The sequence below is a fragment of the Tamandua tetradactyla genome, chromosome 23, assembly GCF_023851605.1.
Source record: "Tamandua tetradactyla isolate mTamTet1 chromosome 23, mTamTet1.pri, whole genome shotgun sequence".
Taxonomy (NCBI): domain Eukaryota; kingdom Metazoa; phylum Chordata; class Mammalia; order Pilosa; family Myrmecophagidae; genus Tamandua; species Tamandua tetradactyla.
In genome coordinates, this window is record NC_135349.1 from 48,690,788 (window position 1) to 48,717,693 (window position 26,906).

At 50.2% G+C, this 26,906-nt stretch overlaps 1 protein-coding gene across 3 annotated transcripts in view; it reads right to left on the reverse strand.

Annotated features, from left to right (window-relative positions):
• ABAT (4-aminobutyrate aminotransferase) overlaps window positions 1-26,906 on the reverse strand; it is an 86,910-nt gene that overhangs the window by 27,621 nt on the left and 32,383 nt on the right. The window contains exons 2-6 of one of the 3 annotated variants that reach the window (XM_077141866.1): window positions 14,262-14,356; window positions 13,483-13,590; window positions 5,026-5,123; window positions 3,219-3,248; window positions 1,786-1,903 (exon numbers count right to left, since the gene is read on the reverse strand). In XM_077141866.1, the coding sequence (XP_076997981.1) occupies window positions 1,786-1,903; window positions 3,219-3,248; window positions 5,026-5,123; window positions 13,483-13,590; window positions 14,262-14,331 (424 nt within the window). In that variant the 5' untranslated portion in view covers window positions 14,332-14,356. The remainder of the gene's footprint in view (window positions 1-1,785; window positions 1,904-3,218; window positions 3,249-5,025; window positions 5,124-13,482; window positions 13,591-14,261; window positions 14,357-26,906) is intronic. The other 2 variants (XM_077141867.1, XM_077141869.1) reach the window with 2 other exon arrangements.

Here is a 26,906-nt window from a genome sequence, read left to right on the forward strand (position 1 = left end):
TCCAGCAGATAAGCCTGTTCCAGGGAAATCTCATTAAGCCTCAGGCAGTTTGTCTCCCTGGCTCCCGAAGGAGAGAGAAAAGCCACGCCGGCCCCTCTGATCAGGGAAGCCCCACACCTGGGCTCCAGCGACGTTGGACCCCTCACTGCAGGGCAGGGCAGGGGCCGCCATCTGGACGGAAGTCTGGGACCATGGAGATAAGTTTAGGAGACAGAGCCATGGGTTCAAATCCTGGCTTACCCTTGTGGACTCTGTTTACGCTGGGTAGACCCTGCAGCCAGCCGGCTCATCTTTGGTAAACCAGAGGCGATGTGAGAAGACCCTATGTTAAAGGGCTGTTAGAGGGACTTAACAATATAACGCATCTCATATGCCAGGCATGTAGCAAATTCACAATAATTATTTACTTAAAAAAAAACAATCTTGAAGACTACAGATGGGGAAGAAAGGAATGGCTGGTGGGAGAGCTTTTAGACCTTCTTGCAACAACTGCTGCCTGTGTGGTCCCCCCACTCACAGACCCACCCTGGGTTCACAGGGACGGAGCCCTGGGGCAGCTGGGGGTGGGGTGGGGGGAGGGTAAGAGCAGCTGGAAAGGGATTGGCCCCCAGTCCCACTGCCAATCCATGGCGGACCCGGGGTTTGAACCCAGGCCTAACTTGAGAACCCGTTCCTTCCACTCCAACACAGAAGTGAGACAGGATTTTGCAAATCTTTGAATCTAAAATGCCTTCAAAGGCCAAGACATCCCCAAATGATGGAACCCCCCCCCCCACCAACAAAAGAACAAGTCATCCGCTTACTGTCTCTTGATGTCTTACTGGGAAATAAGCAGGCTGGAGGAAACGGGCTGGGGGAGCAGAGGAGGAGAGGAGGGGAAAGGCTGGGGTCTCAGGAGAAAGGCCCCCGGCTGCTGAGAGGGCAGGAGGGGAGCCGCTGACGGGGAGCAGGAGGAGGACCCCAGTGGCCTCCGCAGAAGACAAACCTGCACTGGCGGCGAAGGGGTCGCTGTCATCAGAGCCTCAGCCAACAGACCGCTGAATGCAGGGGGGTCCATCAAGCCAAGCAGACTGCAGCTCCTGCATTGCCTGCTGAGCCCTGGCCCTCCCGGAGTCTGTGGTACCCCCTCTGCAGCTCCGGGAGGGGAGCCTGGTGAGGCTGCCGCTGAGGATGCCCACCCAGACCTCCCTGACTGGCCCCCAGCTCCCAGCTCCCGTGCCCGGTGGTTGACAGTGCCTCCTGCTGCTTCCTTCTCTGGTTAATGGGAGCTGCTTTGCCCAGGAGAACACACACGTATCCCCTCTGGCAGCGAAAGGCAATGACCACTTGGCTCATGGGTACAAAAGGCCAGCCCCTTGGCCTCAATCTGCAGCCCATGCTCCACAGCCCCCCATGGGGTCAAGCTGGGGCTGGTCTCTGGTCCCTCTTCTCGAGAGCCCTCCTTCAGTAAACCACTTGCACGAGAATCCCTGCCTCGGGCTCTGCTTCGAGGGAACCATAGCTTTGCTGTCTCCCCTGCAAGCCACCTGGCCTCTCCCAGCTCTGCTTAGCTAGCTGCAAAACGGGGATATTAATGCACACTCATTGCCTTGTAGGGTTTCGGGAGGCATGGAGGAGATGAGGCGTGGCACATCGTCCACACGGGTTCCTGTTCCTTTTCCCTGCCCTGGAGGATCTGACAAGTAGCGCCCCTCCCCCCTCCAGGAGGGCCATTTAAAGCCTGGACGGCCACGGCCAACAGGCAGAGAGAGGCCGCACTCAAGGACGGACCTTGGCAGTTCTTACCTATGGGGACAGAGGAGATCTGGGAATAAAGATCCAACATCCGGTTGCCATCCACGTCGACCAGGTAGTTGCCTCTGCTCTCCTCGTAATTGCAGAAAAAATGCACCGCCTCGGCATTCTTTGGGGAAATAAGAGATCGACTCAGGCGCGCTGCCATTTCCTAGCTTCTCAGTGTTCCAGGATGAGTGAAGTAAACCATGTCCCGCCCGCCCCGAGGACATGCGGAGGGTACTGGGGTGCTGGCAATGCTAGACGTACAGCCCAACTGCAAGGGTGGTTTGCCTTATAAGCTTCATTAAACTGTGAACTGGTATCTTGTGATTTTTTTTTCCCTCTGTGTGTATTATATATGACAATAAAAGAAGGTTTAGATATAAATCTCAAGATTCTAAATTAAGGTTATGTTATAAGCCCTGGAGCAAGCACGAAGAAAATAACTAAAGAAAAAAAAAATAAAGCAACTCATTACATGAATTAAAATGTTACACTAGAAAATGTTCACTTAATGCAAAAGAAAGCAGAAAAGGAGGAATGGAGGAACAAAAAAGACATGAGGCAGAGATAACAAAAAATAAAATGACAGACTTAAGCACAATCAAATAAATAACAATTAAATGTGAAATGGTTTGAATGATCCTATCAGAAGGCAGAGATTGTCACGCTGGATAAAAAAACAACATTCAATGATATGCTGTCTATAAGAGAAACGTTTTAGATTCAAAGAGACAAATAGGTTGAAAGCAAAATAAAGGAGAAAGATTTATCATGCAAATAATAAAAAAATATTACTAGGGATAAAGAGAGACATTTTATGCTAACAGGGTCAATCCACCAAGAAGATACGACGATGGTAAATACATACGAACCTAACAACAAGCTTCCAAAATACACAAAGCAAAAACTGACAAAATTAAAGGGAAAAACAGACAATTCAACAATAACAGTTGGAGATGAATATTCTGCTTCCAAAATGGATAGACCAACCAGACAGAAGATCAAAAAGGAACGAGAAGGCTTGGACAACACCTGAAACCAACTAGACCTACAGACATTGACAGAACTCTCCACCATCAGAATAAACACACATTCTTCTTAAATGCACATGGGACATTCTCCAGGACAGACCATATGCTAGGCCGTAAAAAAGTCTCAGTAAATTTAAAAGGACTGAACTCATACAAAGCGTGTTCTCCAACCATAGTGGACTGAAGTTAGAAACCAACAACAGAAAGGAATCTGGGAAATTTACAAGTGTGTGGACATTAAACAACATACTCATAAATAACCAGTAGATCAAAGAAGAAGCCAGGAGGGAAATTGGAAAACAGGTTTAAAATAAAATCCAACTACAGTCTTTTAACAAGATGCAGCACAGTTTAAGCGACAGTGTAATACAGACGTGGTGGAGTGAATGCCTCCTGATGTCCACTTACCTGGATTATATTCAGCTGTTTCATTAACTCCTGCAGGAGAGAAAAACAGAAGACTTAGAGTGTGGGACATACTCTCTTGCCAAAGCAGCTCTTTCAGGTCTTTCCAAGCCCAGTGAAAAGGCCGTTTATGAACTGGTTCCAGCCTCCCTTCTCAGCTCCATCCAGTGTCTTTACATCTCACCCACTAAACATCTACTGCGGGATGCCATATTGTCACCCTTGCGTGCTCTCCACAACCCCTTGCCTAGAAGAGCATATGCTTCTTTGGCAAATTCATCTTTTTACTCTTCAAGAGTAAGCTCAAGGGCATTTGACATTTTTTGATGCCATGGTAGACGGCATTGTTTTAAAATTCCTTTTTTGGGGGGTCGGCTCCCACTGTGAATTGCAGAAATGGCCCAAATTCTTCATCCACCCTGGATTGGCGCCCTGTGCCATGTGCCACTGCTGTGTTCTCCCACTGCTAGTGACGTGCTCTACCCACCACTTGACTCTGACTCAGCCCCGTGGCTTACTTGGCCAACAAAATGCAGTGGACATGATGACGGGCCAGTGTGGAGCTTGGGCCTCCAGAGACCGATCAGGCTTTCCTCTTATTTTTTTGCCCCTTGGCCACTGCCATGAGAACAAGCCCAGCCTAGCATGCTGGGGGATGAGAGTCACGAAGCAGAGCCAAGCCACCCCAATCACCCCAGACAACCCGCAGCCAGGAACATAGCTGAGCTCAGCAGAGCTGCCTACCCAACCCCCAGCTAGCCCTAGAAACACAAGCAATAAACACCAGTGCCGTAGGCTACTGAGGTTTTGTGGTTGTTATGCAGCATTACTGAGGCATTAGGTAACTGATACATCTTTGCGAAGCCTTCTTTGATTAATTATGGTAGAGTGAGTCATGCGTTTTATATCTGCACCAGCACCTCACTGTTCAAATGACTATTCTAGCTCTGCTCATATCGTGGAAATATTTCTGTTGCTCTCTTATCCCTCAGACTGTGAGCTACCTGCCCCTCTCCACCTAATCATCTGCATAATAGGACTGATTGGGTGTGAGATTGGAGATATTTAGGGAAATTGGAGTAGCAGTTCTGGGAAAAAGAGACCACGTTAGGAGGCATGGTTAAGAGGAGATGAAAAAGGTTGTATTATCCTTTAAAGGCATTGAAACCTGAATAATAGCCTGACTCCTTTGGTATCTGGGGATAGCAAATATATAACTCGTATAGGGCCACTCTTCCCTTCTGCATCCACAGGTGGCAGTGGGAAAAGATCACTGATCTTTTCTGTCGAACCTGGATGCACCTCTGAACCCTTCCCAACACTATGCTCTTGACATCACAATTAATTAGAGTTGCGTGGGGGTAAATGGTAGTTAAAATGTGTTTGGTCTCTCTGACTATTCTCACAACAGAGACAAAGAGTGAGATACAGAGAAAGAAAGAAAAGAGAGAGAAAGAGAGAGAGAAACTGAGCAATCAGAGCCCCCCTAAAAGATTTCTTAAGATTAGCAGGAGGAAAACTTCCTGGTTTTGGATTCCAATTTGAGGTCTGACATGACACCATACACAGCTCACTTTTTAGCCTTCCATCAATCCTGCACCCATTTTGCCAATGAGGAAACTGAGGCTCCGAGAGGTGAAGTGACATGCTCCAGGGGTCTGTGGTTTCTGGGCTTATTTAATGTGCCAAACCCCAAGCTGGAAGCCCCTGAAAGCAGCCAACGGCAGGTTCCTGCGCTTAGCTGGGTTCTTGCTTCACAAAGTCCCTTCTCTCTTTTCCAGAACATGCTACTCAGGTGTGCACAACTCACCTGAGATCTAGGCCCTGGGACTTCTGTCTTCATCAGGGGCCCGTCATAATCAAATTCAACGTCGACTTTGGCTGCAGCTTGGCTGATGCGTCTTGAGCCTGCGGTCAACAAGGAGGATAAGAACCTCTGGCCATAGCAGAGAGAGTGGGGTTCTCCTTCCCGGACTCCAGTGCCCCTAACAGAGGTGGTGTTGGGACCTCCACCCCACCCAGCCCAGCAGGACCACCCACAGAACACTTCCAGCTCCCTGTTCCTTTCGAATAAGCAATTTCATGTTCCCAGCATTCATTCTAAGAAAACCGTGGGACGAGCGTGCAAAGATATCGGTCAAAAATATTCCTCAGAATGTGCAGCAATTGCCCACATAATTGCTGGTGGGAAAGCAAAATGGTACAGGCACTTTGGAAGACAGTCTGGTTATTCCTTACCAAGTTAAATATAGCTTTGCCATACGATTCAGCAGTCACACGCTGAGGTATTTATGCAAATGAGTTGAAAACTTACATCCATGCAAAAACCTGAATGGGAATGCTTATAGCAGCTTTATTCATAATGGCTAAAAACTGGAAGCTGTCAAGATGTCCTTCAGTGGGTGTGCTGGCTTGAAATTGTCATGCACCCAGAAAAGCCATGTTTTCTTTTCTAATCCAGTCTTGCGGGGGCAGACCTATTGTTTAGGGTGGAAACTTTGATCGGCTTGGCAAGCCCAATTGCTGGTATGGCTTTTTGATTAGATGGAGGTGTGAATACACCCATTCAAGGTGCATCTTGATGAGTTTACTGGAGTCTTTTAAAAGGGTAGACATTTTGGTGTAAATACAGTTGCTTTAAAGCCTGTAGAGATGCAGACCTTTGGAGATGCTTGGAGTGCCAGCAGAGAGAGCAGATGCCTAGACATGGACGTTTGGAGTTGCAGAGCCCAGCAGGTGTCACCATGTGCCTTCCTCTGAGATGCCAAGCAAGCCAGAACCCAGAGTTGTGTCCCAGAGGAGCTAAGGGAAGGCCCACAGACGCCTTCTTAGGGCGGAAACCACTGGCATCAGAAGCGGGAAGCAACAGAACCAGGAACAAGGACCAGCAGACGCGAGTCACGTGCCTTCTCAAGTGACAGATGTGAGTCTTTCTTGAGTCAAGGTCTCTTTCTCTGGATGCCCTAGTTTGGACATTTTTATGGCCTTAGAACTGTAAACTTGTAACTTACTAACTTCCTTTTTCAAAGGCCTTAGCACTATTGGTCTTTTGAACAGACTAATATTTTGCTGTGGGGGGCTGGCGTGTGCATTGTGTGCATGGTGAGATGCTCAGCAGCACCTGCGGTATACTGCATTTCTGGCCGCAGAGGCAAACCAAAACAATGGGTGAATGGCGAAACACACTGTGGTACATCCATACAAGGGAGTACTATTTGGTGACAAAAAGATGCACGTAATCAAGCTAGGAAAAAACATAGTGGAATCTTAAATGCATATTGCTGAATCCAAGAAGCTGGTGTGAAAAGGCTACGTACTGTATGATTCCAAAGATATGCCATTCTGGAAAAGGCAAAACTGGAGAGAGAGAGTTAATAGACCATTGGCTGCGGGGTCCAGGGGTAGGGTTAACAAGGTGGAGCCCAAGGCATTTTTCGGGCAGTGAAACTACTCTGTATGATACTATATTGGTGGACGCAGGACATTATGCATTTGTCAAAATCCTTAGAACTGTATAACACAAAGAGGGACGCCTAATGTAAACTACAACCTTGTTCACAATAATGTAACAATATTGGTGCATCAATTGTAATAAATGTATCACACTAATGCAAGGCGCTGAAAATAAGAGAAACACTGTTTGCAGGGTCCAGATAGGGGAGAGGGAGTAAATGATAACTCTACACTTTCTGCACAATTTTTCTGTGAACCTAAAACTGCTCTAAAAAAATAAAGTCTATTACATTTTTTTTAAATCACCAAAATATTGTCTATCATAGCAACAACAAGGAGAAAACAAAAGTCCAGTGACGGAAGTTGGTTCAATAAAATATGGCATTTCATGAAAAGTGTCCCTGGTATGGACAATAGACTGTTAGGCACACTTTAATGCAGAAATCTCAGGCATTTTTAGATAAACAAAGATTTTAGATATATAAAAATAATATACATCTTATTACATGAAAAATCAGATTTTAAAAATTATCCAAATAAAAAAAAAACCATACCTAAATGTGTGTATTGGCCAACGTTTCTCAACCTTAGCACTATGATATTTTGAGCAGAATAATTATTTGCTATGGGGGGCTGGTAGGGTATTTAGCGGCAGCCCCAGCTTCTACTCACTAGCTGCCAGGAGTACCCTTCTCCTTTCCCCTTGTGCTGGTTCAAAAGGCTTATGTACTCTAGAAAAGCCATACTTTAATCCTGTTCATTCTTAAGGAGACAGCCCTTCTTTTTAATCCCTATTCAGCACTGTAGGTTGGAAACTTGATTAGATCATCTCCACAGAGCTGTGACATACCTAATTGTGGGTATTAACCTTTGATTAAAGGGAGATGTGACCCCACCTGTTCCAGGTGGTCTTGATTAGTTTACTGGAATCCTTTAAAAGAGGGACCATTTTGGAGAGAGCAACAGAGCCATGAGGCTGAGGACCCATGCAGCCAGTGACCTTTGGAGATGAAGGAAAATGCCTTCATGAAACAAGAAGCCTGGAAAGAAAGCTAGCAGACGTCGCCCTATTTGCCACATGCTTTTCCAGTTAAGAGAGAAACCCTAAACTTCATCAGCCTTCTTGAACCAAGGTATCTTTCCCTGGATGCCTTACATTGGACATTTCTATAGACTTGCTTTAATTTGGACATTTCCACAAGTTTAGAACTGTACACTAGCAACTTAATAAAGTCCCCCTTTTAAAAGCCGTTCTGTTTCTGGTTGATCGCATTCCAGCAGAGCAAACTAGAACACCCGTAGTTGTGAGAGCCAAAATCAACCAGGAGGTGATAACCGAATTTAAATTTTGGGTGATCCTCACTTGTGAATAATTTGCGTTAAAAAAAAAATATGGTTGCAAGTCATTTGTTTTGCAACCCATTTCACATTTTTGTGTAGGGAGAACCTTAAAAAGGTTGTTTGCTTTCCCAGGCCACCCCCACATGCTTTTTAGCTCATCGTGTTCCTGCAACACAAAGGGAAGCCTTGTTGATTCATGAGTAAAAGACAACTGGAGTGAATCCAAGATGAGTGTGTGATGAGTCACAGTTGGTGACCTCTGGGAAGTGTTTTTACGTCACTGTCTACCATCCCGGCACCGTAACTGGTGATTGGGAAATGTTAGTTCCTTACTTGGGTTTCTATAATTGTATCAAACCAGGGAATCAGGAGACACTTTACATAAACCACGTAACGTGAGCCTATTTCATCTTTATATGACTTTGAGAGGTATTACTTACCCCACAGCAACTCACACTCTCTCTTCTCACATACACACAGTTTGCAGATCTGTACAAAACCGTGAAGTTTGAAACCATGTTGAAATGCATTCTTAATTTCCCATAATTGCTTTGGATCTCAAACAAGATTTCTGAATTAATTAGGTGTTACAGTGTAGCCCGTAGAACTAAAGTCCAGCTCAAAGACAAGACTATGCTAATTTTAAGGCATGAAGAAACCAGCTTTTATTTTCTCCTGTTTGATCTTGAAATTAACAGGGAATTCCTAAAAATGCTTATTCCATTAAAAGCGACTTAAAGGTGATTCAGCATTAATGACTTTACACATGTATGTGTTTATCTTTTCCTTGGCCAGAGCTCAGGGATACCGGCCAAGGTTGATCCTAACCAGATCTGTACAGCACAGGGATGCATGCTTTGATAAAAATAGCTCCTATCCAGTGTCGATCTTGCTTCGTTTCCAGCAAAGGGGGAAAGGGAAACTTCAGAGCTGTCCTCAAGTGAAGGTACACAATCTGCCCTTCCTTCCTCCAGAAAATGTTCGGATGGTCACCACTGCATGGGAGCAATCAGATTTCTTGGGAACTTGAAAATTCCACGAAGAGAGGCAGTTAGCAGTGGGAGCTACAGCTGAAAGGATCCTGAGAGAAATGTGCAGGTGGACAGGGTCAAAGGGGGGCTGGGTTAAGAGGAAGCCGAGGCTAGGAGCAAACAGGAGCTGGGAGGTGGGGTAGAGACAGCGGGAATTGGCCACTTTGGAGCAGGGATCAAAGAGATGCTGAGTTCCCAGAACGGCCTCAGTCTCTCCATGTGCCAAGTCTTGGTGTGATAGATGGAAGAGAGCAAAGGACCGCTAGCAGAGATCCTAAAAAGCAGAGGCCATTAATTTTGTTGGAAACTACCCAAAGAAAAGGGAAGATGAAGACTGGAACACATATTCAGCTCCTACTAAGTACTAGGCAGCCCCTACCTAGGCTAACTTCCATTTACTCCACAGCCCTCTTGTGAGATAGGTGTTGTTGCCCCCATCTTACAGATGAGGATCAGAGAGGTTAGACAAGTTTTCCCATGTCACACAGCAGGTGAGATGCAGAACCAGGATTTTTGTTTGTTTTTTGGTGCATGGCCAGGAGTCGAACCCGGGTCTCCCGCACGGAAGGCGAGCATTCTACCACTTGTGGACCTCAGAACCAGGACTTAAATCCAGGTTTGTTCGACTCCAATATTTCTGCTTTTCCTACTATCCCTCGATTTGTGGAGGGAAACCCCCACAAATAACCAATAAAATGAATAATCACTAAATGAGGGCATGTAATCTCATAAACCACAGGGAAAAGCATGAAACGTGAAGGGCCAAGGAGGCTTTCCCTGAGGTCTGTCACGGCAAGTTGCAGGAGGAGCTGACCATTTATTGAGCATTTATGGGGGCGTAGCAGGCATGAGGCTGGTCGATTTACACCAATTACCTCCTTTACGCTTCCCAACTGCCTAATGAGGGAAATAGAATTATTATTTCCATATTACACAAGAGATAGTGAGGCTCAGAGAGGCCAATTAATTTTCCCCTAAAATTCTGAGTGTAACTGATACAATCTCTGACCTTGCCTAGTGCTGGGTCTTTGAAGCGAAACATCTGCAGCAAAACAGCCCCACCTCCTCCCAAGGCAAGATATCATCAGAAACACAAGGAAGCAAAAACAAGTTTGAATTAATATCCAATGACCCAGCATTTCACTTACGAGTAAAACAGCACATCCCGAAGACAGGAAATGTTCTAGTTTGCTAGTTGCCGGAATGCAATATACCAGAAACGGAATGGCTTTTAAAAGGGGAACTTAATAAGTTGCTAGTTTACAGTTCTTAGGTTGAGAAAATGTCCCAATTAAAACAAGTCTATAGAAATGTCTAATCTAAGGCATCCAGGGAAAGACACCTTGGTTCAAGAAGGCCGATGAAGTTCAGGGTTTCTTTTTCAAGTGAGAAGGCACATGGTGAACACAGTCAGGGTTCCTCTCTCATCTGGAAGGGCACATAGAGAACAAGACTTCATCTGCTAACTTTCTCTCCTGGCTTCCTGTTTCATGAAGCTCCCCGGGAGGTGTTTTCCTTCTTCATTTCCAAAGGTCGCTGGCTCGTGGACTCTCTGCTTGGTGGTGTGGCAGCATTCTCTGCTCTCTCTGAATCTCTTTCATTCTCCAAAATGTTTCCTCTTTTATAGGACTCCAGAAACTTATCAAGACCCACCCAAATGGGTGGAGACACATCTCCCCTAATCCAGTTTAACAACCACTCTTGATTAAATCACATAAGAAATGGCTGCCTTTATGAAATGGGATTTAGATTAAAACATGGCTTTTCTAGGGGAGCATACATCCTTTCAAACCAGCACAGGAAGCTTGTCCTTAACACACAAAACCAGTGGGCAACTGGTCCACCTAGCCCAGCCTTCTTAGACTGATTGTGATGTCCGTGGCCCTCTGTGGACACCCCAACCTGCAGAGGGAATTTTTAACTCCAAACTATATAAACAGCCATCAAACATTTTTAATGTCCTCTTGATCTTTACACTGAGTAATAAATGAATGTCCTTTTCCCCAAAGGGCAAGGGTTCCACATGAGACCCGGGCTACATAAAGTTCACAGCTGGAGCTCTGTCTCGAACACCCTCACTCCCTCTGGAGCGTTTCTCATTTTGATGAAGCAGCTGCCCTGCTCTGAGCTGCTCCAACAAGATGTCTCATGGCCAGGAGCTGAGGGTGGCCTCCAACTAAGAGCCCACGATGAACTGAATCTCGCTACAACCATGAGGCTGAGCTTGGAAGTAGGTCCCCAGCTGCCAACTTCAGCTTCAGATGAGCCCATAGCCCAAGCCACAGCCTAACTGCATCCTCACGAAAGACCCCGAGCCAGAGGATCCGGCTAAACCATCCCTGGATTCCCGACCCGCCCAAATGGTAAGATAATAAACATACATTTTCTAAGTCCTCAAGTCTGGGGATATTTGTTATGTGGCAATGGGTAACTAATACAGTCATTAAGAGTGAAGGTCCTGGAGCCAGACTGGGGTCAGCCCAAAGCCTGAGTCAGCCACTGGCTAGTTCTGTGACTCTGGGCAAGTCACTTAATTAGTCTGAGTCTCAGTTTCCTCTACTTTATGGAGTTGGGGTGAAAACTGAGTGGGTTAAGCATAAATTACTATCCTATCACTTTTTTAAACACCGCTTGTTGCTACTTGCCCACCAGCAGTGCGGGAGCATGCACATATTCCTGCATCTTTGTCAAAACTGCATTTTTAGTATTAAAAAATAGTATAGAATATATGCCAAATAGGCCAAAAGAAAAGAGAAGACTCACTAGCTTTCTAAATCTGGCCAAGGGTGCCAAGAATGATTAAACTTTCCCTTGAGTAGCCTGTGGTCTGGCCATTTACTCTTTTGCATCGTGTGCTGTGCGTTCCACTCTTGTGCACTGCTCACCCAAGCTGTAAATATGAATGAAGGGCTTTCCCCATGAACCGACTCTTTTCACGGAATAAGTAGGGAAGATATTATTATTTTCGCCACCCTCCCGAGGAGAAACTGAGGCTTGGAGAGGTCCTGTGCATAGGCTCGCTGGCTGACACGTGGAGAAGCCAGTGGCCCAATCTTATGAGATACATCCAGTGCTTTTTCCATGTTACCAGCTGGGGAAAACTCAGATGTCCTTGAGAATGACCTTCACAGGGGGCGCCAGGTGTGCCCCTAGGCCGGAGCCCCCCCGAGCCACATCTCTTCTCCTGGAGGAGCCTCATGAGAGCTCGGTACGTGGGAGGCGCTCAGTGAAACCTGCTCCAGAATCAATGAATCTTCTACTCAGAACCCACCACACCTGCCTCATTCTGGCTTGGATTTGTTTTTAACATAAAGATGGGTAAACAGTAATATGCTTCTCTTACAAATCAATAATAATGCACCACAAGACCTCAAAACCGAGCAACAAACCCTCAAGACTGTCAAGGTCAAGAAAAGCAAAGAAAGACTGAGAAATTCAATGCAAAGGGGTCCCCCGGATGGGCTCCTGCGCAGGGTGAGGGGCTGAATTGTGTTCCCCGAAAGGAAATGGCTTAAGTCCTGGCCCCAGGACCCCAGAGCGTGGCCTTATTTGGAAATAGGATCGTTACAGATGGAATCAGGCAGGTTAAAATAAGGTCCTAATGGAGCAGGGGGGTCCTTCACCCAACATGACTGGGGTCTTATAAGAAGGGGAGAAGAAGTACAGACAGAGGGGAGAAGACACGGACACAGAGAATAGGCCACATGGAGAAAGGGGGACTGGAGGAACGCGGCCCAGGAGCCAGGAGAGGCAGGGGACAGACTTCCAAGGGAGCCTGGCCCTGCTGACATCTTGATTTGGTACCTCTGCCTTCCAAAACCGGGAGTCAGTATATTTCTGTTATTTTAAGCCACCCAGTTTGGGGTCATTTGTTACAGCAGCCACAGGAAGCTCATACAGACCGAGAAAGGATGTTCACGGAAAAACTGCTGAAATCCAAATAAGGTCTGGAGCTGAGTTAAGGGTAATCTACCATGGCTGGTCTTTTTAGCTGTGACAAATGTACCGCTTCGATATAAGACGTCAGCAGTAGAGGAAGCTGGGTGAGGCCTACCAGGGAACTCTCTGTACTCCATTTACAACGTCTTGGGCAATTTAAATGATTCTGAACTAAAAAGCTTATTTAAAAATAAAACCTATGAGAGGCTTGGCACCCCCGCTCTCCACCTCCTGTGAATATCACCGTCGCACAGGCAAACCCAGGACACTGTCGGATGGTGTCATGATGGCAGTCAGGGCTGACGGCAATCAGAGAAGCCCTCGTGACAAGCGTGGGGACTCAGCAGAGTGGGGACCACGTGAGACACTCGTCGTGTTCTCTGCACTGCTCTCACTGCCAGGCCAGAGCCGGAGCTGGTTGTGTCCCCGTGGGAGGCCCAAAAGGAGACGCTGGGGTCAGGGCCTACCTCCGGGGGCCTACAGGGGCACACGAGGGCCAGTACCTCCATGCTGGGAGGCACACAGGCTTGCTTGCATTCGAGGGGCCCTTCCACTCACTGCCTTGGGTGCTTGAGCAAGTTCCTTGCTTCTCTGAGCCTCAGTTTCCTCACCTGTAATTTGGGTGTGTGGAGGGTGGGCGTTGAGGCTTAGAGAAGCTCTGTCCACCCATTAGACTCACCTGGCTAACCGGCCCTGGCTCAGGCACAGATGGTGAGGCAGAGGATTTGAGACAGACTGTGGTAGAAGCGGGAGCCGCAGCTGGTGGCCGGGTGGCCGTGCAGAGGTGAGGGACAGGGCAGCATGTGGGTTGCATGCATGGGGTGGCACCTCCTGACCAGTGAGTGCCCTTGATGCGCAGCTGACTTCCATGCCAATGGCAGAGGCCATCGGGGCCGTGTACGCTCCTGGGCAGCCACCCCAGCCTTGTGTCCCCCAGTGGTCCCTGCATCCCCCAGTGGTCCATGAGGGGATGGCCTGGGCCCTCTGGCTGCTGGGGCGACCAGCTATGTGCAGGCAGAGGGGTTCGGGGATTCACCACCTCCTTTCAGACTGCAGAGTTGTCCACCTGGGGACAGTAGCGCACGTGGCCGAGGGGAGCCAGGCAGGAGGCAGTGGGCACGTTTTGCAGTGGGACAATCGCTGACCCCGAGGTCAGCCCCGGGACCCGGGCTGGCTGCTCCCTTTCTCTCCAAGGACCCCCTCCAGCCTAGGACTCGGTAGTTTGATTCCGTCCCCCCAGAGGGTCCAGCTCCTGCAGAGACCCCACCCCCCGGGGGCTTACCGGGCCGCAGCAGGCGGAAGCTGTGCTGGACGCCGCTGGCCAGCGGCCGGGTGAATAGCATGGAGGCCATGGCCCTGCTCCCGGGCGCCGCCGCCCTGGAAGAGAGCAGAGAAGCACGCTGATGCCGCGCTGCCGCCAGCCGGGTGTCCCGGCCCCGCAGTTCCCCACACAGCCCGGAAGGCTGTTCCGGCATCGAGCCCCTTGCTCCCACACTGTACGTGCACTGAGCTCCTGGCCCACTTCACCCACCTGCAGCAGAGCCCAGGGAGGGGCAGGGGCCCGGTTTCCAAATGGCAAAGCAGAAAGGCGCGCAGGGGCGGGGCGGAGGCGGAATGGGCGGGGCAGAGGCAGGGCAGGGGGCGGGGCGGAGGTGGAAGGGGCGGGGCAGAGGCAGGCATAGGCACCTCCCCGGGCTGTCATCCACCCCGGCCAGCGAAGCCAGGGCTGTCCTTTGCAGGCCAGGAGGACCCACCAGAGGAGACCGCAGGACACCCGACAGGAACCAACCGGCCTCTCCCTGATCAAGGGGGAAGTGGGATGCTTCAGGGCTCAGTCCTTCAGTTCTGCAGGAACTGGCAGAAACTTCTTTCAGAAAGCTCCCCAAACAGCTAAAAGCTTGCAGAGAGGGCGAGCGCCCAAAAGCAAGAAAAAGGCGATTTAAAAGCGAAAGGACCCTGTGGCGCCCCGGCCGGCCCCCGTTCCGGAGGGAGCAGAGTGACCAAGGGGCATGCGCGGGGACCAGGGCGTCTGAACCCAACGGACCGGCGGAGGCCTGAGGACCGAACCAGATGCCGGATCCGGGCCTGCTGCCCCACCTGCCCTGTGTGCAGAGGGCGCTCACCGAGCACGGCCCGAGAGCAGCCGGGGCTGCCTGGGGTGGGTGCACGGCCTGGGGCCGTGAGAAAGGGTTTCCAGGCAACTCCTAGGGCCATGCCTGCGGGCCCAAGGCAAGACACAGAGGCAGATGGGACCGGGAGGCCCCAGCGCTGGGGCCTGGAGCGACTCTCCAAGGTCACCGTACGGAGAACCCCCAAAGGAGATCCCCACGGGTCATGGGCGAAGACTGGGAAAGGCGTGCTTTTATTCCCCCTCCTCTTCCGTCTTCTTCTCCTTCTTGTGCTCCTCCTCCTCCTCCTCCTTGTCCTCTCCCTCCTCCTTGTCCTCTCCCTCCTCCTCTTCCTCCTCTTCCTTCTCCTTCTCCTCCACGACCCCCTCCTCCTTCGTTAGCTCCTGGCGTTCCAGGAAAGCTCTGCCATAATACTAGCTGGATATGAGCCTAAGGAACAGATTCCTCAGTCTAATTCCAACGATTACACACCAAAGTATCAAAATGTCCAGGTTTCAACAGAAGATCACAAAACATACAAGGAATCAAGATGGTCCCAGCAGAGGAGAAGACAAGCATTAGACACTGTCCATGAGGAGGACCGGACCTGGACCTACTGGATCATGGGTGGTGAACGAGGCAGGCATGGAGCTGCATTCCCTGTGAGGACACAAGACAGTGCCACGCCCGACGACGGGCAGGTCCATGGCTGGGGCTGGGGCGTGCTTTGCGCGAAAGTAGAGGGAGCCCAGCCTGAGTTACTGCACCTCCCTTATGTGCTAGGTGTCATGCTGCAAGCACTTAACTTGCATTTCTGAAAATCCTCCCACCAGGATGACTCTCTCCATTTCACAGATGGGGAAACTGAGGCAAAGGAACAGTGTAACTCAGCCTCAGACTAGCAAGTTGGCAGGGGAACCAGGACTGGATTCAGAGTCCGGCTTGGAAGTCTAATTGGTCCCTAGTGTGTGGATTTATTGTGGGTCGAGTTATGACACCTGACACTCTGCGACAGGCCCTGGGCTGCCCACCTCCACCCTCGCCTGCATGGGGGTGGAAATACCACCTTGGACTCGGATGAGACCAACAGAGCCCACCTGCCCACTATATGAGTCCTCTGACGACAGAGCATGGAGGAAGCACCAACGAGGGGTGACAGACACAGATCTGGAGAGAACCCAGCAGCTGGAAGGGGGGCCTGGGTCCACGGAGGGAGAATGGCACAGGGAGGGACGACAGGTTGGGATAGTACACCCAGTGTGTGTGCTGGGAAGATGCTGGGTTAGCAGCATGGATGAAAAGGAGCAGGTGGTCTGGCAGAACCCAGGACGGTGTCCTGTGGCTGCCCCAGAGATCATGGGATGATGGATACATTATGAGAAGCAAAGACTGACTGAAGGAGGGAATGGTCAGCACTGAGCTGTGGATTCATTTATTCTAAGACTATTCGGGGTCCACCGACTATGTGCCGGGCTCTCCAAGCATCACGACACATGGCACACTTACTAAGCGCAGGCTCTCGGCCAGGGCTTTGCAGACACCGTCCTCAGGGCCCTAGGGGGTAATATGGGTGAAGCAACTGAGGCACTACCAGGTGTTGGGGGGCATGCCTTTTGGGGTGTCTGTTGTGCACATCATGCCTCCCTCTTCTCAGGTGCTTCCCCAGTCCACAGGGTGCAGGCCTGGCCACTGTGTCTGTTCTGCATAACCCACTTCTCCCGATCAGGCTGGATCAGGGTCCCGGGAATGGTGGGGTCACAGAGGGGAGAAGCAGCACGGAGACAAGATCTTCAGATGGACAGGGAGGTGGCCGTGACAGTCCTGGATGTGGGAGGACTCTGGTTCCAGACCCAGCCCGGGGCCCAGCTGCCGGCCTGGCAGCAGCGGACTCCCCTTCCCCCGGGGTGGGCTGGGGTGGGCTGGGGTGAGGGGGTGGAGTGGGGGGGGCAGAGAGGGCCAGGGGTGTTAGGCTTAAAGACGTCCCTCCACGTGGAAGGAAACATCAAGAGTGAGGGAAAAGGGTTCCCATCCTCCAAGGGCCTTTGTGAGAAAGTCCAGGAAGGAAGTCCATCTTCCTTCCTAGAGTTTCAGACTGATCGGCCCCAAACCACAGGGCTTCTGGGAGCAGCGCTGCCTCCTGGGCTCCTGCATTGCAGGTGGGTGCCTTACGATGCAGGGTGGCCCTGCAGGGCAGCTGACAGTTCTGGGCCAGCAACTCCAACCCCTCTCCTGGACCTCAGGCGCTGGGCTGGGCGGCCAGGATCCCAGAACCCGCCGGGTTCCTCATTTCTCCTGGAGGGGAGGAGGGGAGTGGCTGCGGGGGGGGGGTGGCGCACGGCGCCGGGTCCTAGAGGCACGTCACCCCCTCAGGCTCCTCAGCCACCTGCCCGGCCGGGAAGCTCCCCATTGCAGAGTTAGGAAGTGGAAACCCGGAGGGGTTCGGGGTTTCGGCCTTGATAACAGGATGGCCTGGTCGGCCTGACCCCAGAGCCCCGATGTGCCTCATCACACCATATCAGTCGGCTCAGCCAACGACAAGACGCTGGGCTGCAGCAGACATGGGGCTGCATGGACGGAAGGAAGGCAGTCCAGAGAATGAATTTAGTGGCTCTTCATCCGAGAAAACTGTACTGAGAAAAGCATGAATTCAGAAAGTGTGACCATAAACAACTCAAGACTCTTTTCTTGGTAACTCAGTGGATTTGGAAAAAAAATCTATTTCCGTATATCCAAGTGGAATCGAGAAGTTAGGGTTTAAGAAATGATTATGATTACTGAATCCATATATGGATATTTCTTTTTTTACTTTCTAGTATATTAGAATAGCCAGAGGGAAATATTGAAATCTCCAAACTGTGATCCAGGTGCCTTGATGTCTGATAATGACTGGATGAATACACAGCCTTCCTTTACCTTGTGATTGTAAAGACCTTGTTGATTGACCCTCACTTGCGCTCCCTTATCTGGTTTTTCAACTTTAGGGCCTAATGAGCACTAACCACAGCCCCTAATGTTTATTAATGAGGGGCCCTGAGTCAGCCCAGAAGGAACCCAGCCCAAGTGCCAGATTATGCAAATGATCAATCTACACAGGTTCAATAATTAGATCCTCTCTAACTTCATCATGCTTTGTGCTTAGCAGTAAACTCTCTCTTTGAAACCCCAGTGTCTCAGGAATCGATCACTTGAGCACATCGGGCAGAGAACCCGCCTCTACTGATTGGTAACACAAGTCACTGCAAGCCTGTTCGTTTTAGCAGCATGATAACCGTGTAGAAAGAGCAGTTTTGGTCTCTCATTTAAGACCATTTGTCTTTAACGGTACCACTTAAGACTCCACACAGTTCAATTTCCATTAAGTGCAGGTTTGAAAGCGCGAGTCTCAAAGAATTCGCATATTAACATTTGAATACTCTGCAAAAGTGAGAATCCCACCCACACACTTTCAATTAGAAAAATGTCACATTGGAAAATATATCACGGTGACATTTCGGTGGCCTGCGGTTGAAACTGACCTTCTAGCAAAACCTGATCTCTACCAGTCGTTAATTTGTAGCACATTATATTTCAAACAATCAGAAGAGTCAGTGTCATTCATTTACTCTCTTGCCCCACTAATCCAATCAACAAAAATTAATTAAGTGCCGATTATGGGAAGGCACTCTACCATTTAGATACAGGAGAAGCAAGGATGGATAAAAACGTTCCTCTCTTTTTGAAGCCCATAATCTAGTGGCAGAGGAATAGGGAATATAGTAATTCTATGCTTAATGTTTCAAGGAATCCATAATTCTTAAAGGAGAGGGCATCTCCCAGACTGAGGGATTGGGAGCTGGACCCTGGGATCTTCCTCCTCACCAATGCCCACCCCACTCAGCACCTCCCATGTGCCTCATGGCCATTCCCTTCTTCCTTGCACCCCTCTGTGATTTCCTGGGAAATGGGAGAGCCTAATATGCTAGTGTGCTTCATGCAACATGCCGACAAATTCTTAAAATAACCTGGCAAGATACGTCCATAACAGATTTCCAGTTCACTGTTGACAACTACGTCTGTATAAGGCCCAATGGGATGCTGACCATTTCTGTGGTCTGCATGAGGTGCTATGGGAACCCAGGAAGATAAATCCTGGTGTGTGTGTGTGTCCGTGACAATGCCCCCAAGGTGTCACCTGACCTGCACCCTGACACAGTAGGTGATTGCAGGAGCCAGAGAAGAAAGAGGCATTCCAGAGGGAGGGTATGGCATGAGCAAGTGCTCAGAGGGGTGAAAGGTCAAGGACTTGGATGCACAGTGAGTGTGGCCGGGACAGGAAATCACAGAGGGGTGCAAGGAAGAAGGGAATGGCCATGAGGCACATGGGAGGTGCCGAGTGGGGTGGGAATTGGTGAGGAGGAAGATCCCAGGGTCCAGCTCCCAATCCCTCAGTCTGGGAGATGCCCTCGCCTTTAAGAATTATGGATTCCTTGAAACATTAAGCATAGAATTACTATATAAGCCAGCAATCCCACTGTTAGGTATGTACTCCAGAGAACTGACAGCAGCAACTAGAACAGATATTTGTGCTCCAATGATCAGATTTAGGACAACAGCCTCAAGATGGAAACAACCCAAGCATCTGCCAGCAGAAGAATGGATAAGGAAAATGTGGTCTGCCCACGCGGTGGGATATTGTTCAGCCATAAGAAGGAATGAAGCTCTGTTCCATGCTACAACATGGATTAACCTTGAAGACACTATGCTACGTTGAAAGAAGTCAGATGCAAAGGACCACATATTACGACTCCATCTATGAAATATCCAGCCAGAGTGGGCAAATTTATAGAGACAGAAAGTAAGTTAGTGATTGCCAGAGGCTTCTACATGGGTACAGTGTTTCCTGGGGGGACGGAAATGTTTTGCTGGATAATGATGATTATGCAATATGTGAATATACTGAAGCCACTGAATTGTACGCTTTAAAATAGCTAATGATTACTTTCATGATATAAACAAAAAATTTTAAGGTGCATACATATGAATTTTACCTTGTCAAAAAACTTTTGGAGCCACCTGCCTGCCCGTTTATAGATGGGGAGAAAGGACCAGAAAAGGGAGTAGAGAGCAATGACAGGCTCGGTCGGACAGGCCTGGCTTTGAATTCCTGCAGGTTACAGACCACGTGACCCTAAGCTTGCCCTCGGCCCACTGCTGGCGTCGCTCCCTCACTTAGCGGATAATATTGCACCCCTGTGGTGTGCCCGGCCCTGTGCTCGGGTGCTGGGATGGAACAGCAAATGAGACCAAGATTAATTTCTTCTTCTCATGGTGCTTGCATTCTAATAGTCTGCCTCAGCTTCCTTGTCTGTAAAATGGGGGATGATAATAATAGTTCCCATTTCTTGTCTTCTTATAAGGACTAAACGAAAAGAGCACTTGGTGCCGCCTGGCAGAGTGACTCCCGATGATGGGGATGACGGTGACTATTTTGCTGTGGTTGCTTTAATGTCACAGAGAGATGGGTCTAGAACTCGCGTGTTCTACTGACTTTCTCATAGGGCCAAGCCAGGAGCATAAACAAGACTCAACTTGAGCGGAGAAGGAACTGGTTGGGTTCTCGTTGGTGATGGGATGGCAAATAAATGGCAGGGCATGTTCCGGTTCCAAAGAATTGATGTTGGCTGCTTGGGGCATTGAGCTGAAAGATTTTATGACCTTTGAGGGGGAGAGATCTGTGCTAGATTAGTGATGTCTGTCACGTGCACCACAGTAGATGGTAAGGAGAAGTGTGCTGGGCACGGATATAATTGTATAACAGAGTGAAGCTTATTAAAACTCTCTGCACCTCGGTTTCCCTATTTGTAGAACGGGGACGATGCTGCCTCTCTCTGCTGGGTTGCTCTAGGAATTTGAGCTAATGGATGCAAACAGCCAGGTGGACTGTAGGTGTTCAAGACATGCATTGTCTCTGACTCGCTCTTATACTTTCTGCTGAAGATGAAGCCATAGAGTCTAGAACTCTAGAGCTCATGGAGGTTTCTGGGGCCCCAGAGAAAAACGGTGCAACAGACAAGTGGATACTCCCTGGGGGGCTTGCTTTGGAATTTTCTGGAACTGGTTGGCCACAAGGGAGGGTTCCACAGGGAGCGGCAGCAGAGAGCTGGGTGCCCAGGGGTCCTAGATCATCCCTGTTTGCGGCACATCCCTAAATGCTCTGGTCCAAGCCGCGATCCTCTTTCACCAGGACGAGGGTGTGACATCCTAAGTGCCATTTTCTATTCAGTCCCCAGAAGGACCTTTTCAAGTGCAATTCATCTCACCTCACTCTCCCGCTTAAACCCCTCCAATGCCACTGAGAACATCGCACAGTTCCTGGAGTTAATCTATGTGCTGAATGAACCCAACACTCCTGTGCTTTGGATTGGGGGCCACTGAGCAGGTCTGCAGTTCCTGTTAAAACAGCACTTCAGCAGTAACACCTCCCATCCCAGCTGACGTCACCACGACACTGACGCCCACGGTCTTTCTCTGGCTCAGAAATCAAGGACACCGTCCTATCCCTGCCTCAGTTTCCTCAGGTGTGAAATGTGGGTGTGGATGAAATTGTCCCTAAGTGCATCTGGACCCTGAGGCTCCTGTGGCAGACAGGCCACGGGTTCCGTGCCTGACCGAGGCCTCACCGCGACACTGCTTCCCGTGGGGTCTGCATACCCCCTGCCCCCACCCCAGAAGTCACCCCGTTCTTTCCACCACGCCCTTCACAACTCTGCTGGACCTTGGCCTGCACATCAGGAAAACAGAGGGGGTGGCCTGAGAGATGGGGGACAGGGGGGAGCCTTCGGAGCAGCAGCACTCTCCAAGGTTGTGACCCAGGGGAAGCTGAGAAACCCCAAAATCTGAACAAAAAGCAACTGGTTGTGGGTACTTCTGGTCTCAGAAACCCCAAATCTACCCCCGAAGTTCCCAAACCTCAGTTGTTTACACAGCACACCACTTCGCCTTCTTTGTTCTTAATTCTAATATGACATGTATTCACTGAATACTTTTCTTGAAATGAATTCGCTTTTTAAATGCAAGTAAAATTCTTGTCAAAGAATCCTTTGTAATCGCTATCCATCCACCCCTGATTTTTTTTCATTTGCTACAAATAAAAGGTAACTGGGAAAATTAGATAATAAAAATCAGAGCGGGCTATTAAATTCTAGTTGGCAGAGTTGACTGCCCAAGGCTTCGGGCCATCTGTTAGGACGGAGAGACCGGCAGATTTGGGGCAGCAGTTAGAGGCCAGCGAGATAGACAAACTGATACAGTCTCCTCGATGAGCTTACGAATGAAAGAGAAATTCAAATCAGCCACTAAGTTAAAGAGAACAGAAGCCACTGGAGTGCAGGCAAGCAAGCGGAATCCTCTTGTTTCAGGCGCTCGTGCACCTGCCATCAGCTCTCTTCCCTAGCCTGGGTCTCGGTCAAAGCACGTTTGAGAAAACTGGTTTAGGCAGACAGAGAACAGGCTTCCGGTCCCATCCACTTCTCCCCAAACCTTCTCCTCTAATTAAAATGCTAATTAGCTCTCTTGGCTTCTGCTTACCTGTTTTGCGAGTGGGGGCAGGGAGGGGTTAAATCAATAGGGTGAGAAGAATCCTGGGGAAGGGGTGGGGGTGGGGGTGTAAAAAAGATCCAAAACATAAAAAAAAAAAGAATCTTCCAATTGGCTCTGGAGGGAGAAGACTAGTCATGAAAGTAGCAGCTGCTATTTATCGGCTATGCATCGCTCCCCTATCAGTGCAATGTTCCTTCCGTATGTAAATTCCATCTTCTGCGATATTTGCCCCATGACAGGTGGAGAAACTGAGGCTGGACGTTTAAAGCTCAGGAGCCAGAGATCCTCAGAGGCACGTGAGACCCGCAGGGGTGAGGGTGTCAGAATTCCCGGGGTATGTCCCATCCCCTCCTTCCAGTCTGTCTCCTCCAAATCCTTGCCGAAGGACCACTTCCAGCAGACTGGTCATTCCAGCCTGCCCCCTCTCCAAGCACCTGCCTGATGTCCTTGGGCACATTAAGTAGCCGCTGTGCCTCAGTTCCCTCATCGTAAAATGGGGACAATACCGACAGACCCCACCTTGTGGGATAGGGAGGGTGGGCTGCGACCTGGTGCCGGGGGCGCTGCTGCCCCCCCAGGGCCTGCCTGCACCCCGTCTCTGAATGAACCGTAAAGGTGTTGCCTGCTTCCATCTTTCCATGACGTGGCCTCCCAGACCCCGCACATGCATCACTGGCTAGAAATGGACACCCAGACCTATCCAGGGCCCCCCAAAGAAGTTTCCTCTCGTTTTCCCAGCTGTTCTCAGGCCCGAGACAAAGGTGCTGGCACAGGCTCGAGACATTCCTTTTTGGTCGGCAGCCCCTGTCATCAGCTTTGCTATGGATTGGGGACACAATGACACACACAGCCGAGCCCTCCTCCCCACCCCCCAACCCCTTGCTGGTCGGCAAGGCCCGGGGTTGCCATGGCAACCAATAAAGCCGGAGCCGTGAGCCTTCACAGATGGGGCCAAGGGGCCCCCCACTGACGGGGCTTGGATGGATGGCATCAGGACGGAGGGCTCAATGTCAGTCTGGCCTCCCTCTTCCGGCCCCTGCTCGAGTCTGCTCCGTCCACCACTCGGACGGCCTCCCCTGGCTTTCCCCAGCTCCCCTCTTTCTGCACACATGGTTTCTATAACCTGCTTCTTGGGGCACTGTGCAATCATCAGCTAGTCGTATAAGGAGAGAAATTGGCATGGAGCGTCCTCCCCTCCCGCCCCCCAAGCAGGACTAAATTGAGAAAGCAACCTGAGCCAGAGCTGGGTCTGAACTGTGGCTGCACCATATGGAGGGAGGGTGTTGGCTCCGGGGCCAGGTGCTCACCTCGTCAGGCCTCAGTCTCATCATCTGTGAATGGGGAGACTGACAGATGCTCAGGGCTCGAGCGCTCAGTCGGGTTGAGACCACCCAAGGGAGCACAGGACGTGGAGGGCTGGCGTCCTGCAGGCCACACCCCATCTCGTCTCTCCTTGGGCCTGACCTCTGGCCTGAAGGGTGGGTGGTGCGTGCACAGGCAGTGAGCGTGCCCTGAGTCAGGACTTCCTAGTCTCCCCAGAGAGAAACTGTCTCTGCCTTTTACCCAGGCGGCTCTGGCCCACAGACCTCCCCACCTCCCAGCTACTGCCAGGCTCCCACTGGGAAGAATTTGGTAGGATGCAATCACACCTGCAGGAGACCAGAGCACACTGTTGCTAGAAGGTGGTTCCATAGCCTGTGAACACTTGGCAGGAGAGGAGAGCAAAGGAGGCTTCAAAACCAAGCCCTGCAAATGCGAGACATGCAGATCTGTCGTTCTGGGGTAGGACACATGCAGGAAAGCAGTGTTTACAAAGCAACGAGCGCGTTCTATCTCCATTCCTACAAGGAGGAGTGAGCCAAAGAACAAAATCTGCTGAGGAAGGATGCTTGGGCCGATGCTAAGGAAGCAACCCCAGGCCAAAGCCACAGAAGGTCCGGTTTTACAAATCAGTCTGCTCATTTCCACAAATGTTTGCCAACCACCTTGCATAACCCCAGGACATGTCAGTGAGCAAGACGTACCCTGCTCTGTTCTCTGGGATCTGGTATCCCAAGAAGACGAGACCAAGAACACTCAGGCAAATAAAGCTGGCACAATTAGGGGAGATACACGTCCCATTCAAACAAATAACTTTTACAGACTCCAGGACCTGGTAAGTATGCAAATGCCACATAGCCTCATACAAATCATTTAACCCCTCCAGGTCTGCACAGCTTGCCTCTTGGAGACACTCTGTTGGTGATCAGAGTTATGGCGTGTGCTGACAATATCACTTGAAAATAACTTTTCATGGAATCAAAGGGTCTTTCATTTACGTATGTATGCATGTATCCGCTGTGATTTCGTAAATGAATGCCTCCTGGCTTCGCTCACACCATCTCATCTAATCCTGGAAGGCAAAGATGGCTGTTCCTGTTTTACAGGACGAAAGCGGCTCAGAGAGTTTTGACGCCTGCCTGAGGACACACAGCTGGAGACCGTGGAGGTGGGATGAGAACCAAAGCTGTCGGGGTCTGAAGAGCCTGAAGGGGACACGTGGCCAGAATGGTGGCTTCGGCCCTTGCCCAGAAACCTCATCAGACACCTCAGCCCAGCAGTTACCCCCTTCCCCAGGAACAGAGATTCCAACAGACAGCGATCCCCGCCCACAGCCTTCCCGAGATCTCACCTTTTGGCCACGTCGCGGTGGGTGTCCACGCGTCCTTTACTGACCTGAGGGAGCAGCTGCAGCCTCAGCCCCCACTCTCCGGATGCCCCACCTCGATTCCTCCCGAATTATACGAGGACCCCCGTCCCACCCAATGGGATAGGCAGTCCTTTGAGGGGAGGATCCGGGATCTGCACGATACCTAGGACCACGCCAGGTGATGGGGACTGCCTGATGGGTGTTTTTATAATTAATCTTTGAGAAAGAGGTCGCCCACATTTTCTTGTTTCCTGTTCTCCTAGCCCAACCCATTCTGCACTCTGGTGCAGGAAAGCCAGCGAAGCGGGGTCCGGGGAGACAGCCATCAAAAAGCTACCACCAGGCACACTTTCACATGAAATACCTACGACAAACTGAGGATTTGTTAAACAGCTAATTTTTATATAAATAATACGTACCTTGTTATACAAATTCAGAAAGTAGATCAGATGTCCACATCTCATTACCAGAAGCTGGAGGGGGGATTGGGAGTTACTGCTCAGAGGGAACAGAGCTTCCCGCCTGGAGGAGATGAAAGAGTTTTGGGAATGGGGGGGGGGGATGTAACACTGGGAATGCTATACACTTAAATATGGTTAAAAGAGGAAATTGTCCTATGTGTGTCTGTGTTGCCACAATAGAAAATAAATGACTTGTGCAAAAAAAAAAAAGAAAAGAAAAGAAAAGAAAAATGTCTGGATGCATCACCTTCTGCCAACTATTTCAGCCAAACAGGCGAGCTGGCCCCTTGCTCTGACGCAGCCCTACCAGCCTTCACCCACCAGGTCTTGGCCAAACCTTCTGGCCTCTGGGTGGGACCCGTGGGTCGTGGTTCCCAGGGTCCCGGAGCCCCACGAGACGCACAGCTTCACCTGCCCACGAGGCGCGCGCCGGCTCCCCGCGGGAAGGCGGAGGGCAGAGGCTGGTGCCCACGGCGCCGTCCAGTTGGGTTGGGGAAACGGTGGAATCCGGGGGGCAAAAAGTGGGCGCCCAGATCCCGGGGCAGATGGCGGGTCACAAGACGCCTTGGGGTTAGCGGCGTGTGGGGCCAGAACAGCCACTTTGGTCAAAAAGCGAAACAAAAGGTAACCCGAACCTGCTTCCCAGTGCGTCCTGTCCGCAGAGCAAATCCGGTGGAGATGGAGGGAGCTGGCGTCCCCCGTGGAGGGGACAGTGCACCAAGGTGTCCAGACTGGCTGCGCTCCTGGCCTCCGAGGAAGAGGCAGTCTCGGCTCACCTTTGAGAAAACTGCCTACACTCTATCTTAACGCTTTTTGACACTTTTCAGGGAAAACAAACTTAAGTAAAACAAAACAAAACAAAACCCCAAAGCTCTAAAATGAAACTCCTTGAGACGTGCAAAAAAACTCAACCACGCTCCAGGCAATCAGTTAAGGCTGCAGGAATAGGCTGAGGGCTTTAATTAAACCGATTTACTTTTCACAGGGTGAAGCTGGCCCGGGCAGGGTCTCGCCTGAACCGCGGGCTGGCTCCATTACCCCCAGGCCAAATCGCAGCCCCCTGGCTGGCACACAGGCTGCCTCTCCCCGCC